The sequence below is a fragment of the Solanum verrucosum genome, unplaced genomic scaffold, assembly GCF_900185275.1.
Source record: "Solanum verrucosum unplaced genomic scaffold, falcon-dt-bn FXZP01000230.1, whole genome shotgun sequence".
Taxonomy (NCBI): Eukaryota; Viridiplantae; Streptophyta; class Magnoliopsida; order Solanales; family Solanaceae; genus Solanum; species Solanum verrucosum.
The window spans coordinates 2,721,432-2,736,467 of NW_026019954.1; the positions used below are offsets into that span (position 1 = coordinate 2,721,432).

Genomic DNA, 15,036 nt, shown 5'->3' on the forward strand with positions numbered 1-15,036 from the left:
CAAACAAGCTTTAATATTGGATGGGCCAGCCGGGCTGATCTATATTTTGTATGGGCCAGAAAATAATCGATCCAGCCTATAAGTATATGGGCTACGGATTTTTCCGACCCAACACTTTTTTCTTAAAAGTTATTTTTAATAATTTTTTAAATTAAATTATAATTTAAAAATACTATCATAAATATTGACGAGACAATATTACATGGTGTTAGGGTTCCTATTTTTTAATTAAATACACAAATAAAATTAGGGCCCATAAAATTATCTTTATAATATTTATTAAGTTTGATTTCAAGTAAAATCATAAATAGCTAAATAATAATATTAACTTAATTGTTTTTCAGTGATCATAATAAAATATAAAAACTATGACAATATTCCATAGACTATGACCTATGTAGTGATTATTTAGAAGTTTTAGAGAATTTTTATTTTATGTAATACATATTTTATAAACATAATTTGTATTTAAATTGTACTAATATTTTAAAGGCGGAATGACCTGGCAAGCCCTTATACTTGGCTCTATTTGTAAGTTGGACCCTTATACTTACGATTTTGTCAACTAAACCCTTAAACTCACTGAAAGACAATATTTAAACCCTTTCCTCATCCTATGTGTGCGCGTGTGATACACTTATTTACATGTAGGATTCCATGTCATTTAATGACACATAAGAAATTAAAGATTAGACAAATAAAATAAAAATAAAAGCCATATCGCCATATCCCCCATCACATTTCTGCCTCTAACTCCGCCGCTCTCCTCAATTCATCGTTCTCCGATCAATGGCTCCAAAGAAGGCACAAGCTCACCTCCATTTTCCAAGCCAGCAAAGTCTAGGGGTGGAAAGCAGAGGAAGAAGAAGTGGAGCAAGGGAAAGGAAAAGGAAAAGGTGAACAACATGGTATTGTTCGACAAGTCTACATACGATAAGCTACTCTCTGAAGCTCCTAAGTATAAGCTTATCACTCCTTCTGTCCTCTCTGATTGTCTCAGGATTAATGGATCACTTGCTAGGAAGATTTGATGGCTAGAGGTTCAATCAGGATGGTGTCTGCTCATGCTAGCCAGCAGATCTACACCAGGGCTACCAACACTTAATATGCGTTATTTCATTTGCTTACATAGCTCTTGTAGGGGCTACTTGTTTTAGAAATTTCTAAGCTTATTTTGGAAAATATCAGGACATGAGCTACACAACTATTTTGAGCAATAGTTTTGATCACAATTACACAGCCTTGTAACTTTTATTATTTTCTCCATTTTTGCTCTCAAATTGAGCACAAATTCTTTTTAAATGGATAGAATTCTTACCAATTTGACTTGAATTTTACATTATTGGTTCACAAACACAAACCCAACAAATCTCTATACAATTTTAAATTTATTTCATAAATTCATAAAACCCATTTGTTATTTTTGAAGCTTCATCAAGCTTATCAATGAAAATTTTCATTTTTCAATGCCCACTATCACCAAAAAATACACACGAAATCTTGAAAAAACAAACATGGCAAAACGAAAAGAACTAGGAGGGAAATTGATTTGCAGCAAAAAGAATGAACTTTGAGAAAATATTTAGGGGTGAGACAGTATGTGGGGGTGTTAAGAAGAAGAACAAGGAAAATGATGGGTGAATCCAAAGAAAGAAAGAAAGAAGTGGAATGGGTATAAGAAATTTTGTTGGGGTGGGAGGCGGGGGTGGGGGGCATTGAAGAAGATGACTTCCCCCCTTTTTTTGTTGTTTTCATTTTTAAATATTTTTTTTTAATGTTTTTTTCATATTAATTTTATACATGCTTGCTTTAAAACGCGTGGAATTACGCATTGTTCCAAGTCAGCAATATTAATGCCATATGTGTTCAGCCAATGGTCAGATGTGTTTAAGATATTGTGTTTCATCGAGTTCAAGGGTCCAGTTGACAAAGTCGTAAGTATAAGGGTCCAACATACAAACATAATCAAATACAAGGATCTCCCAGACCATTTCGTCTATTTTAAACTTTAAACAAATATTGAATTTAGACTCTTGTTATTTTTAATACTTTATTTTATTTTTATTTTTTAATTAATATTTATTTGGCCCATGGGCCATCCCTATCCATATTTGTCAAGTCGCACAAATCGATAGACTTATTCATGCCTGGCTAAAACACTCTTTTCATAAATGAACTCCAAAAATTATAGTTCAACCCTATCAAATCACGAATTAGGTCAGAACAACCCAACGGGCCTAGTCCATGTTGAATGCTCTACCCAAAACCCTTTCTCGTAGCTTCGCTCCATTTCAGCAATTTGAGAGATTCAATGTCGAAGAAACAAAAGAACAGAGTCCCCGGAGATGGAGTCGAAACCCTAGATCGTATCAGTGAGTTGCCGGACGTTCTCCTGGTACAAATTCTCTCTCTTTTGCCGACCGAAGATGCCGTCAAATCATGTGTTCTCTCAAAGAGGTGGCGTTATCTCTGGACTTCAATTCATACTTTCCTTTTCAGTAATAGAAATTACAACAAACTCGAAAACTTCATATCCTTTGTGGACAACGTTTTAACTCATTCAACTTGTTCCAAAATCAAAAAATTCCAACTCGATTTTCATCATACAGACTGGAAATTTCATTCGGAAATCAGCCAATGACTCAATTTTTCTGTGGAAAACAAAGTAGAAGATGTTGCGTTAGATGCGCACTTATATTTTTATCCAAGTGCTGACGAACTCGCTTATGAATTGCCTTTAACTATGTACACTTGTTCGTCATTGATTACATTGTATTTGAGCCATTGGGTGTTTGATAAAGGATTGAACATAGCTTGGAACTCTCTAAAGAGCCTGACTTTGGACTCAGTAGAGTTAGACGCTGATGAAATTGTGATATTACTGTCAAGTTGTCCTGCTTTGGAAACTTTGGAGCTGTCGTTTTGCAAGGTTTGTCGTCGTATAGAAATTACTTCTTCTAATTTAAAGAGACTAACGTTGACATACCCTTCAGAGCCTCTGAATGGAGAATATGATTCTTTGGAAATTTTTGCCCCACATCTTAAGCATTTGGATATTTCAGGAGAACTTGGAGATTTCAAGTGTATGCTAGTAAATATCTCCTCTTTGGTTATTGCCAGACTCACTTTTAGCATTTGTTGTATCACTGACTACGAGGATATTAAGGAAGACAGTTGTCGTGATTATCACCAAGTTATCAGAAACCTTATTCTAGACTATCTTCAAAAGTTGAGTTACGCAACTGAGCTAATAATTGGATGTTGGTTTGCAGAGGTTTGTTTCTATTCGCGTCTTCTCTATTTGATTTTTAGCAAAGAATTGCTGGATGTAAGCCTAAGAAAGTGGAATCTTTAGAATATCATACAATTATAGATTTTTGCAAACATGAGAATTTCAGTGTTTTCTTTTGGTTGAATAATTGGAAGGAAATTTATAATGTATATAGAATTATCTTATCCTCACCTTTTGTTACTTTTATCATCATCATGTTTATTTTCTCAATTTGTTTGCCTTACTTCTCTTTTTAGTCCGTTAAAAAAGAATGTCTCTTTCGTTTTTGACAACTTTTTAATTCTAATTTTCCACGTGACATGTTTAAGACCATAAGATTAAAGAATATTTTGGTACATTCTATGTATCTTTAGTTTAGGACCACAAAATTCAAAAGTCTTATTTACTTTCTTTAACTCTGTGCCAAGTCAAAACCGGACAAACAAATTGAAATGGAGGGAATATTTCTGTACTGGCAATAGATTATTTTAGAAACTAAGCTTTTGCCCTTGAGTGTTTGGATGGTTAGATTTGTCATAGCACTATCTTTTTGTTGTGGACTACTCTTTCTTTCTAGTTGGTTCTTTTTCTACGCTTCACTAATTTCTTTGAGATTATTTCACCAGGTCGTGTTCATGATGAAACTTGAAGGAGTGATGCTTCCAGAATTGCGATGCAAATGTCTAACTCTAGAGTTGCGTGTATCAGAGTATAATCTGTATGGAATAGCCAGTCTTTTGCAAACCTCGCCTCTTTTGGAGTCACTCAACATAAACATCACATATGAGGTCACAATTTTTTTCTATTTATGCTCTTCTTTTTACATTCATTCACTTTTTGAAGTTCTAAACCCCCTTAGTTCCCTCCAAAGGAGTTTCTTAAGGAGAATGGTAATATAATATCATTAAAAATATTTTGTCATTTTAGAACAAAAATGGTCAAGGTTGTTGCTTTCTATTCAGTAAACGGGCTCAAGAAAGAAAATGATCATTGACAATTAAACCTCTTTTTGCACGGTTTATGTACTGTACATGTGTTTCTGATAGGTATTTGCTATTATGATCATTTGCTGAGAACTACTCAGCATTTATGTGTTTTGAGAATTGTTCTACTTTGAGATCATTTAAGTCTTCTATGGACTATTTCCATATGACTGTAGACCTACCTGCCTTGGATCCTGATTTTATTGTTTGTTCCAGTATTGCGATCCCCCCTGCCAGCTTGAGCAAAGCTATTTCGCCGAAGTAGATAACATCAATTTGCCGAGTTGGATTCCAAACACTGTGTTTCCCAATCTCAAGAATGTTAAGATTGTCGGCTGTGGAACAAGATGTTTGAAAAGGTGGTCTGAAGAAGGCTTTTGTAAGCTTTTTGAACTTTCTTACTTTCTACTAAAGAATGCAGTGGCTTTGCAGAAACTTGTTATCGTAGCAAAGAGAAGAAAATGCTCCACTTGTTCAGAGAACTGTGTGTCCCGGCATTTATCACAGTTGGCTAAGAAATTGTTAGACAGTCCAAGATTATCAACAAATTTTGTGATTATGTACCAAGAGTTAGCTTAGCATGACCATACTGGAAGTTGTGTTGTTTCGGCATACTAGAAATGTTTACCTCATATTTTAGCTTTTATTTAATGCAAATACAATTTTGAACTTGTGGTATTCCAAATGTTATGATGTGCAGCTGTTTGGTTTGTTAGAATCCTTTGATTGTTGCACTCTAGACATTGCATATGTGTTTTGAATGTCGCAAGATTCTATGATACGTACATGGTTCTCTCTCTCTCTCTGTTTTTTTTACTTGGAAGAAAATGGTTCCCACTACTTTATTTAAGCAAATAATCTGTAGCTGTTGTATATGAGGCTTACAGTGTTGTTTAATGCTTTTACTTGAGATTATGCTCATAATTAGACTGTTCAATTGCATATAATTGCTTGAGGTTATGCTCATAATACGATTGTTCGATAACATCAATTCCCGGGGATATGATATATAAGCCATTGCAGGTAAATCATTAGGGAGGTTAAAGATGTCAAAAGTCCATAAATCTAGCATACTTGGAGGAGATAACCCCCAAAATAATGGCCACCTAGATAATCCGATCAACATTGTCTGAGAGATTGACTGTACCATATTTATGCTGTCATTCATTTTCTTGTGAGAGAAACTTTAGGATGATGGCATTTGTGTGAAGTTACTACTAGTGTCTCTTTGTTGTTTTCCTTAATAGCTCTTGGAAGTCAACAAACTCCGAGCTTGTTGATGTTTTAGTCTCTTGATGGATAACAAAGATTGTGGAGGGCTTACAACACATCTCGTGGTACATAACAAAGTTTATTTAGATGTGATATGAGGTGAAGAAAGGATTATCGATATCTAATATGTTCAGGAGTTGCTTGAGTTGTACACATTGTTGGGCTGTTGTATGCTGGAGGAGACAAGTCAAAAGTGATACTATTGGATCGGTGTGGATTATGGCGCAGTCAACATGAATCTTCTTGAGATATCTATGCCTCAACCTAAATAATTATTTGTTCATTTTATTTGAACTATAATGTATTATAGTTGTGGTATATTAGACCAACACCAAATGTTATTATACCTTAGAATTGTACGTGCACATTGAGATTTTCTCGCGACTCTCTTGGTTTGATGGTGGATGATGTGATCCTAATGATAGTAACTTGTGTCTTGCAGAACTATTTTTGTGTTGGACAATGGACATACGATCCTTATTTTCCTAGTGTTGCATTACCCTCATATTTATACCTTTCCTAGTGTTTTCATCTCTTATGTCGTTGGTCTTTAATTTTTGCCCAGTGATAATAGAAGTTCCTTAGAGACTGAAATTATGTTGGGGCATAACTTATAGATATTAGGATATACAAATATGAACTTATACTCTGAGGTATTTTTTTTAATTAAAAAGGAATAAATTGAAGACCGACATAAAAAATGAGCAAAAATGACAAAAATAGTGTTCACTGATTACTTTCCTATTTTTGAAAAGTTATAATAGTAACAATGCCATTTTATTTACAAACATGTATTAAAACGTAGTCATTTTTAAAATAAAAATTTACGCCTAAAAACTAAAGTCGGATCAGATAAACCAAAATAAAAAACACCAATTTTTTGGGAATTCCCAAAAACCCTTCACCTCTTAAAATCACGGATTCGCGCCATTCCAGCAAAAATGTCGGCTCTACTGTGGGAGATCCAATGTCGACGAACGGAGTCCGTGAAGTTGAAAAAACCCTAGATCGTATCAGTAAGTTGCCGGACGCAGTTCTCATACAAATTCTCTCTCTTCTGCCGACGAAAGATGCCGTCGCATCATGTGTTCTCTCAAAAAGGTGGCGTTATCTCTGTAATTCAATTGATAATTTCCATTTCGATGGTTGTAGCTACTACAACAATGTAGAAAGTTTCGTATTTCTAGTGGATCATGTTTTATCTCATTGCACTTGTTCCAAAATCAAAAAAATCCAACTCATTTTACCTTATAACTCTGAGTGGAACTTTGATTTGAGTATCAGCCGATGGATGAATTTTGCTGTGGAAAGAAAAGTGGAAGATGTTGTATTGTGTTTATGTGATGACAATTTCACTTTCGAATTGCCTATATCTATCTGTACTTGTTCCTCATTGATTACATTGGATTGGAGCTGTTGTGCGATTGATAAAGAATCGGTTATACAGTGGAAGTTGTTGAAGAGCCTAAAGTTGAACTATGTTTTTATAGATAATGACGATCTCGCGAAGATTTTGTCAGGTTGTCCTGCTTTGGAAACTCTGGAGTTGTCTTTATTTGAAGGTTTTCGCCGTCTAGAAATCACTTCTTCGAATTTAAAGAGACTATCATTAGGAAGCTACTGGTGGTTTTATGGCAGAGCTGATGAACCTTTGGAAATTATTGCCCCGTATCTTCAGCATTTGGAAATTTCAGGAGACCTTGATTATCTCAAGTGTAAGCTAGTAAATGTCTCCTCTTTGGTTACTGCTACACTTACTTTTAACATTACATGTATAACTGAGATCGAGGGGTTTGCTGACGAAGATGGTTGTAGTGATTATCATCAAGGTTTTAGAAATCTCGTTCTGGACTATCTTCAAAAACTAAGTTATGCAACTGAGCTAACAATTGGACGCTGGTTTGCAGAGGTTTGTTTTCATGTCAAAAGACCTTATTCTCTATTTAAGTTCAAGTGAAAATTGCGGAATGTAAACTTGTGAAAGAGAAGAGCCTTCAGAATCTAATAAAATTATGAACTTCTGTATACACGAAAATTTTAGTGAGAATATTTTTTGATCGACTAACTGAATTTTTTATCCATATAAATTGATCTTTCTCTTCGCCTTTTGTGGTCTTCCTATCTACTCTTTGAAGTTTGGATATTTTTAGAAACTAGACTTTCTGCATTGCTATTCATTAAAGTGGTTAGATGGTTAGATTAGCAATTATAAAGTACATAAATTTGTCATAGCACTATTTTTTTTTGTGGATTATTTTTTCTTTCCCAGCAATTTTTTCTCTATCCTTTACTAATTTCTTTGAAATTATTTCACCAGGTTGTGTTCATGTTGCGACTCGAAGGTGTGTTGCTACCAAAATTGAGATGCAAGTGTCTAACTTTAGAGATGTACGTGACAAAGAATAATTTGTATGGAGCAGCTAGCCTTTTGCAGAACTCGCCTCTTTTGGAGACACTCAACATACCCTTGAGAGCTAGAGCTGTAATTTCTCGCAATTTATGCTTTGCTTTTAAATCTTTGATTTTTTAAGTTTTAAGAACTCCCCAGCCCCAATCTCACCAGTTCAAATATTTTCTTAAGGAGGATGGAAATATTAATTTAATTAACACTGAGAATTTTTTTTGTCACTGTAGTTGCTTTCTATCTGGTAAATGTACTTAGAAAGCAATGGTGACAAACTAAGCCTTGTTTTACTTCTCATCTACTGCTTGAGCATATCTGGTAGGGATAAGATATTGTAATCAATTGCTGAGAACTGTTCAAGGTTTGTGGCTTCTGAAAATTATTCTATATTAGACTATTGCAAATGCACTTCCTTTTTGTGTTACATGGTATATTCCCATTTCTGTTGTGGATCTCCATTTGATTCTGATTATATTATCTACTACAGTTTAATGATTTCTGCTGCCAACTTGAGCTACGTTATTTGGACAAAGGACGTCATATAATCTTGCAGAGTTGGATTTCAAACGCTGTGTTTCCCAATCTCAAGAATGTTACGTTTGATGCCTGCATATATGAATGTAGAAAAAAGTGGTTTGGAGGGGGCAATGACAAGCTTTTTGAACTTTCAGTATTTCTACTAAAGAATGCAACGGCTTTGAAGAAGTTTGTCATTGTATCAAAAAGGAGAATCTGCAGGGAATGTTCAGAGAGCTGTGTGTCCCAATATTTATCAGGATTGGCTAAGAAATTGTTAGACAGCCCAAGATCATCTAAGAAGCTCTTGATTATTTACCAAGAGTCTGCTTTGGATTGACTAGAGTAGAAGTTTTGTTTTGGCATACTAGAAATGTCACTGTATATTGTAGCTTTTGAATTACTGCAGATGTAAATTATTAACTTGTGGCATTCTAGTCGTTGCATATATGTGTTTGTAATTTTCTTGCAAAACTGTTGTTTTCTTGTAACTGTCGAGATCGGCAAACCTACAAGACATGTTTATTTACTCAGACATAAGTTGGTATTTTGTCTTTTTAACTTCATCAAACTCTGGCTTGAGGAACTCTCCTGCAAGATTATTTCAATGTTATCTAGCCAAGAAGAGATGTAAGCTGTAGATGATGTTTACTTCATTTTCCCTCTTATTTTCTTTGATTTGAAGGCAACCTTCACAGGGCACCTAGGAATGATAACGAGGCAGGGCTGGTCTGTCCTTTTGTGTGTGGTGTGGGTTGAAGCAATTTTTTTGAAAATCATAAGCGGGGTGGGTTGGGTGGTATGTGCCTTGTGAGTTAGATGAATGTAAGTTTAAGACTCGTTTCTTTGATCGTTTGACCGTCTGTGGTTGTATTCAATGGAGAAATACGGTGAGTGAGTACTCATATAGCTAATTTTAACTTATTTGAAACTTTGGCAAATATCCAGACTTAGGCCTCATTTGTTTTTATTAAGATTAATCTTTTCTCAAAGCATATTTAAGTGCCTATGGTAAAATATCTACTTTGAGTGCTCTTCTTTTCTTTACTTTATTTGACTAAAGTTGTGGACATCTTGTTGATCTTCTTAAACTCTATTTTCCAAACTAAAAACTAGTATTGAAAATGGAGAATTGAAATCAAGAATACAAAATATTAAATTGATTGATTGATAGTTGAAAAAGATGAGTAAGAAGGAAGTTGCTCTCAAAAAAAGAAATTAATGCCCGAGCTTGAGAGAGAAATAAAAGCTCGAGTTTCAAAGTCTGAATAGAACTCTTTCATAGATCTGATTCGATTAGATGTATTCAGACTATTAAAAGATACTCTAAAAAAAACTACTATATATTGGATTAAATGCAAACTAATCAGGTCTACAGGCTTAAATAGGTTTAGTAACCGTTCTTCTCAATTTTGAGCCATAACTCAGAGCAAAACAATGGATTCCCGCAGTAATTGCCCGGCGTCAAAGAAACAAAAGAAGAGTGTCGTCGGAGTTGAAGAAACCGTCGACCGAGTCAATGATTTACAAAAGAAGAGTGTCGCCGGAGTCGAAGAAACCGTCGACCGAATCAGTGATTTGCCAGACTCTCTTCTTATTCAGATTCTCTCTCTTTTGCCAACAAAGGATGCCTTCACAACCTCTATTCTCTCGAAAAGGTGGCAGTATCTCTGGACTTCAATTGATAACTTCGTTTTTAATTGTAGCCATTATGGAGAAAATTTCGTACCCTTTGTTGATTATGTATTAGCTCATTCCGATTCTCCCAAAATTAAAAAATTTGAACTCGACTACACGAACGAGTTTGTGTACGACTACCAATCTCAAATCAGCCAATGGCTTACTTTTGCTGTTAAAAGAAAAGTGGAACATGTTGTACTCTGGTCCACTGATTTAATGCCGGACGAATGCACATTGACTCAATCTTTCTGTGCATTCGCCCGGCATTGATATCATTAGTTTTGGGTCGAATTAAGTTTGATGTTGATGTGGTCATAGCATGGAAGTCTCTAACGAGCATAAAGTTGGGGAATTTGTTTTTAGACAATGACAAAATTGCAAACTTATTGTCAGGATGTCCTGCATTGGAAACTATGAAATTATATGATTTAGTTTTGCTTAAGGGTCCTTGTCGCATGGAAATTTCGTCTTCAAAATTAAAGATATTGAAGCTGAAAGGTCATTGGAAAGTAGGTCTTCAATTTTATCGTCGTATTTTGGAAATATATGCCCCATATCTTCAGCATTTGGAAATTTCAGGAGATCTTTATGATCTCAGGTGTATACTTTTTGATGTGCCCTCCGTTGTTACTGCTAAGCTTACCTTCAACGTTAGGTGTATCAAAGACATCCTAGATGATCATGTGTCAGGAATTTGATCCTCATGAAGACAGTTGTAGTTACTATCATCATTTCCTCAGGACCCTCATCCACACTTATCTTCTAGCATTCCGTAATGCAAACGAGTTAACAATTGGAGCTTTGTTCGCAGAGGTTTATTTCTATCTCAGAGTCCCGTTCTCTGTTTGTTCAAATTACTGGATTATTTGCAGAAACTTGTTGCCTTTTTATGCGTTTTAGTCAACTTTCTGATGTTGGATATTTCTTGTCATATCGGCAAAAGAAATATCTGAAAACCAGGATTCTTGTGTGTCGATGTTGCTTAAAGTGTTTAGATGATTTGATTTGTCACATAACTTTTCTTGCTGTGGAGTACTTCCTTTTTGTTGTTATTGTTTTCTCCATTCTTTATATTATTAGTTTAATTGGAATTGTTGCACCAGGTTCTGTGTATGTTGCAGTTCCAAGGGATTCCGCTTCGAGAATTGAAATGCAAATATCTGACTCTAGAGTTGCATGAGGAGAAGTTTAGTTTGTATGGAGTTGCTGGCCTTCTGCGAGCATCACCTCATGTAGAGACACTCAACATAGATATATCAACGGTTGCACTCGACAAAGATATATCAACAGATCATGTAACTTCCTCTCTTCTTTTTATATCCATTCATTTTATGAAGTTTAACCACCACCCCTGAAAATGTTTCTGAAGGAGAATTTTAATATCTTTAAATATCAGTAAGAAGTTTGCTTTTTTCAATGCAAAGCTTCACGTTGATAGATTGATGTTGTTGGTTTCTTTACGGCAAATGAGCTCTGAAACGAAAAGGGTTTAGTACCATCACTCTTTGCTTGGGTTACATACGCCATGAATCTTTAAGCTATGAACAACATCATAATCTTTTTACAAGTACCATTTAGATTTGTTGGTTCTGAAATTTTCTGTACCAAACACTTCTACTGTGAAATCATTTTTGTCACATCTGTGCAACGTCCATTAGGGTAACCTGCATTTGGTCCTAATTATGTTCTCTGTCTCCAGCTCGAAGATTCCCACTGCCGCTTTGAGTTAGCATATTTGGCCAAAGGAGTGATATTGATTTGCAAAGTTGGATTTCAAGCTTTGGGTTCCCCAACCTGAAGAATGTTAAGATTATCAGTTCCTCCGGAGTGTGCTTTAAGGATCATTTCAAACAGGGCTTTGACAAGCTTATGAAACTTTCAGAATGTCTGTTAAAGAATGCAACGGTTTTGGAGAAGTTTGTGATATCAAAGAGCATAAAGTGTGAGATATGTTCAATCAACTGTGTCCACAAGTTTATCTCAAATGGCTGGGAAATTGTTAGGTTGCCCAAGATCCTCCACGAATTGTATGATTATCTACTAGTAGTGAGCTTTTCATGACTAGACTGCAAGTAGATTTCTATCTCAGGATACAAGAGATGTTACCTTGTATTGAGTTTTTGATAAAGACTTCGCGCAATCATGAAACTTTATGATATATAGTGTACGTTTTGCTACCTTGCTTCGTCAATATCATCGAGGTCTATGATTGTGTAAAGATTCCGATTTTGTTTTTTTTTTTCTTTTCTTGGAAAGGAGGAGCTCTGCATTATTTGTTTACTTCAAGTAATTTTTAGCATTTGTGATTGAGGCTTTCAGTTCTATTATTGAACCATTATATTTGGCTTCAAGTCACATAGGAACGTTTGATCAGATCTCTTTGTTTGATTCGCCTGAAATCTCCATTCTTCAGGCAGAATTTAGATGGCCGAGACAGTGACAAGGGGTTTCGAAAATTTATGAAACATGTGAGAAATAGTTTCTAATTTGCCTTTGTTTTCGGTAGATCAGCTACCGATTTGTTTAATTAACAGGATATAGACCAATTTAATGAACTTGCAAAAATATCAGGTGATATTGGAATCCTTGACACAGATGATTCAAAATTTTTGCATTAAGCTTCACTAGTATACATAAATAGCCTAGCTGCAAGGTACTTTTAAAAAAATGAGGCAAATGTGTTATTTGCAGTTTTGATGATTTGACAAATAAGGGACCTTGTAAAGGGAGCTGATCCTTGTGTCGATATGTACACAAATGACAAGCTGGAAAAAGTACAAAAGTTTGGTGAGGTTGGTGCACAGTATCCAAGTGTGATAGAATCCTCGGCCAATAGCATGGTCTCGAAGGTTGTGTCTATCCTTCATAAGGTCATCCTCTATAGACACAACCTTAGTTTTTGCATTCCTGAAATTATCAAGAACTCAAGCAAAAACCACTCCTTTCAAGAAGTATTCTCCTCAAGAGCAATAGGGACCTGATAGAGCTGCTTGCGTCTTAGTTGTCTTAGGTTTTTACTTCCGTGCTTAACTTGTAAATCTATTCCTAAGTTATAAAGAAAATAGATCTTTTGTTCAGTTCATCCTAAAGTCTAAGTCAATTGTGATTAACTGATTTAGTGGGCAGCAGTGTTGCTGCTTAATCAAATTCTAAGTCATCTAGTTAGGTGGTTTAGTGGGCAACCTTGTGTGTTGCTTAGTTAAAGTCTAAGTTATCACGTGTTGGGTAGCTTAGTGGGCAATAGTGTTATTGCTTAGTTGTTCTCTTTGTAGTAGAGTTGCTACATTGAGGGGGAAGGGATTTTCAGGTAAATTCCTAGGTTGCAAGCAATTGTAATCTGAATTGTTGCTCCGTTTGAGAGAAATGGAGTTGGGTTGAAAAGCCTGTGAGGACAGGTCGTGGTTTTCACCGCCCTTGAACTAGGGGGTTTCCACGTTAATTGCTTGCGTTATTTTCTCTACTGTTTGTACTTGCATTATTGTTATTACTGTGTCAAGGGACAAATCCGTTGACTGTTAGTGGACGCATACATTCCAACAAAATGGCTGCAAGTTAAAATGCAATGTACTAGACAAATCTGAAATATAATGAATGAAAATGTTGGATTATTGGTTTCGTTCAGTAAAACGATTTTATTGAAAACTATGTACAATTTATTGAGATTACAGAAGTGTAGAATTCTCTCACAAAATGTCAAACTACCGTTACAAGGGACCATATATATATGTATAATGTTCAAAAAGTTACTAATTAGCAAGGATTTGTTTCTTCGTCTGATAATTGAGTAGGTGGTTCTTCGCCCTTGTTTGCTTCAATTATATCGGCTGATCTCGTTGTTGACAAGAAGCTAGGTTGATTGGTTGAAGATAGAAGTTGCGCCCACATCATGTCCGTAATGTCAACCTTGTTTTGCTTCTCAGTGATTCTATCAAAGGGTATGTAAGCATGTGTGTTGTTGACAGGACCAACCGTAAAGCCTGTGTACCCAGCCATTGCTCCATGTACAGCACTTTGAGCAACAAGAGTGCAATACACATTATCAGATGCATTACTTGCAATAGCCCGAATCATGTATGTCGGATCTATATATTTAAGATTGATCATCTTCTTTTCTTTCGAAAAATGCTCCTTTATCTTTTTCGATATCCATAAACCAACATCAACTTGCTCATCATCTTGTCCAGCACCTTCAGCTACAACTATAACCATGTGTCCATTCTCTTTCAGCCTTTGTTCTATGTACTCAAACACTCCACCACGTCCTTCAAGATAGTAATCAGATTCTGGAATCAAACAACAATCAACATCTCGACTAGCAAGACTAGCATACATCGCTATGAAACCACTATTCCGTCCCATTAACTTCACAACCCCAATTCCATTCTCAAAACTGGTAGCTTCAACATGAGCAGCATTAATAGCACGTTGAGCTTCCTCAACCGCGGAATCAAAACCAAAAGACTTGTCAATAACTGGTATATCATTATCGATTGTCTTGGGGATTCCAACAACTACAACATTCAAACCACGCCTTGTAATTTCCTCAAATAACACCGATGCTCCTTTCTGTGTTCCATCTCCTCCAATTATATAAACCTGATTGATACCCCGGTCCTGAATGCTATCAACTATTTTCTTCGTAACATGACCTCCTCGAGATGACCCAAGAATCGTTCCACCACGTTTATGGATATCATTCACAACCTTAGGTGTCAAAGGAATCGTGTTTTTGGAATAGAAACCTCGATATCCTCCGTCTATCCCTATCACTCTTGTTACACCATACATAGAGTATAGGCCACATACTAATTCCCTGATAACTGTATTGAGACCAGGACATAAACCTCCACATGTTACAATACATGCATTAACACAGGGGCGGCTCAACGTGATTGGAGGCCTAAAGCGAA

The 15,036-nt window shown here is 35.7% G+C and overlaps 3 protein-coding genes and 2 pseudogenes across 3 annotated transcripts; 4 read left to right on the forward strand and 1 right to left on the reverse strand.

Annotated features, from left to right (window-relative positions):
• The first annotated feature begins 789 nt into the window (after nucleotides 1-789).
• Nucleotides 790-1,182, forward strand: LOC125814228 (40S ribosomal protein S25-like; annotated as a pseudogene).
• A 1,113-nt stretch (nucleotides 1,183-2,295) lies between these two features.
• Nucleotides 2,296-5,047, forward strand: LOC125814222 (F-box/LRR-repeat protein At3g03360-like). Its single transcript, XM_049493682.1, is given in 3 exon segments — nucleotides 2,296-3,274; nucleotides 3,898-4,059; nucleotides 4,471-5,047. Coding segments are annotated over 3 exon segments (1,488 nt in total). The 5' UTR covers nucleotides 2,296-2,311; the 3' UTR covers nucleotides 4,834-5,047.
• Nucleotides 5,048-6,493: 1,446 nt separating this feature from the next.
• LOC125814122 (F-box protein At5g03100-like) lies at nucleotides 6,494-8,786 on the forward strand. Its single transcript, XM_049493574.1, has 2 exons — nucleotides 6,494-7,435; nucleotides 8,418-8,786. The coding sequence occupies exons 1-2, from the start codon at nucleotides 6,494-6,496 to the stop codon at nucleotides 8,784-8,786; spliced, it is 1,311 nt and encodes a 436-aa protein (XP_049349531.1).
• Nucleotides 8,787-9,883: 1,097 nt separating this feature from the next.
• Nucleotides 9,884-12,170, forward strand: LOC125814123 (putative F-box protein At1g49610; annotated as a pseudogene).
• Nucleotides 12,171-13,860: 1,690 nt separating this feature from the next.
• Nucleotides 13,861-14,929, reverse strand: LOC125814232 (ATP-dependent 6-phosphofructokinase 3-like). Its single transcript, XM_049493691.1, has one exon. The coding sequence runs from the start codon at nucleotides 14,912-14,914 to the stop codon at nucleotides 13,877-13,879; it is 1,038 nt and encodes a 345-aa protein (XP_049349648.1). The 5' UTR covers nucleotides 14,915-14,929; the 3' UTR covers nucleotides 13,861-13,876.
• Between the last annotated feature and the right edge of the window lie 107 nt (nucleotides 14,930-15,036).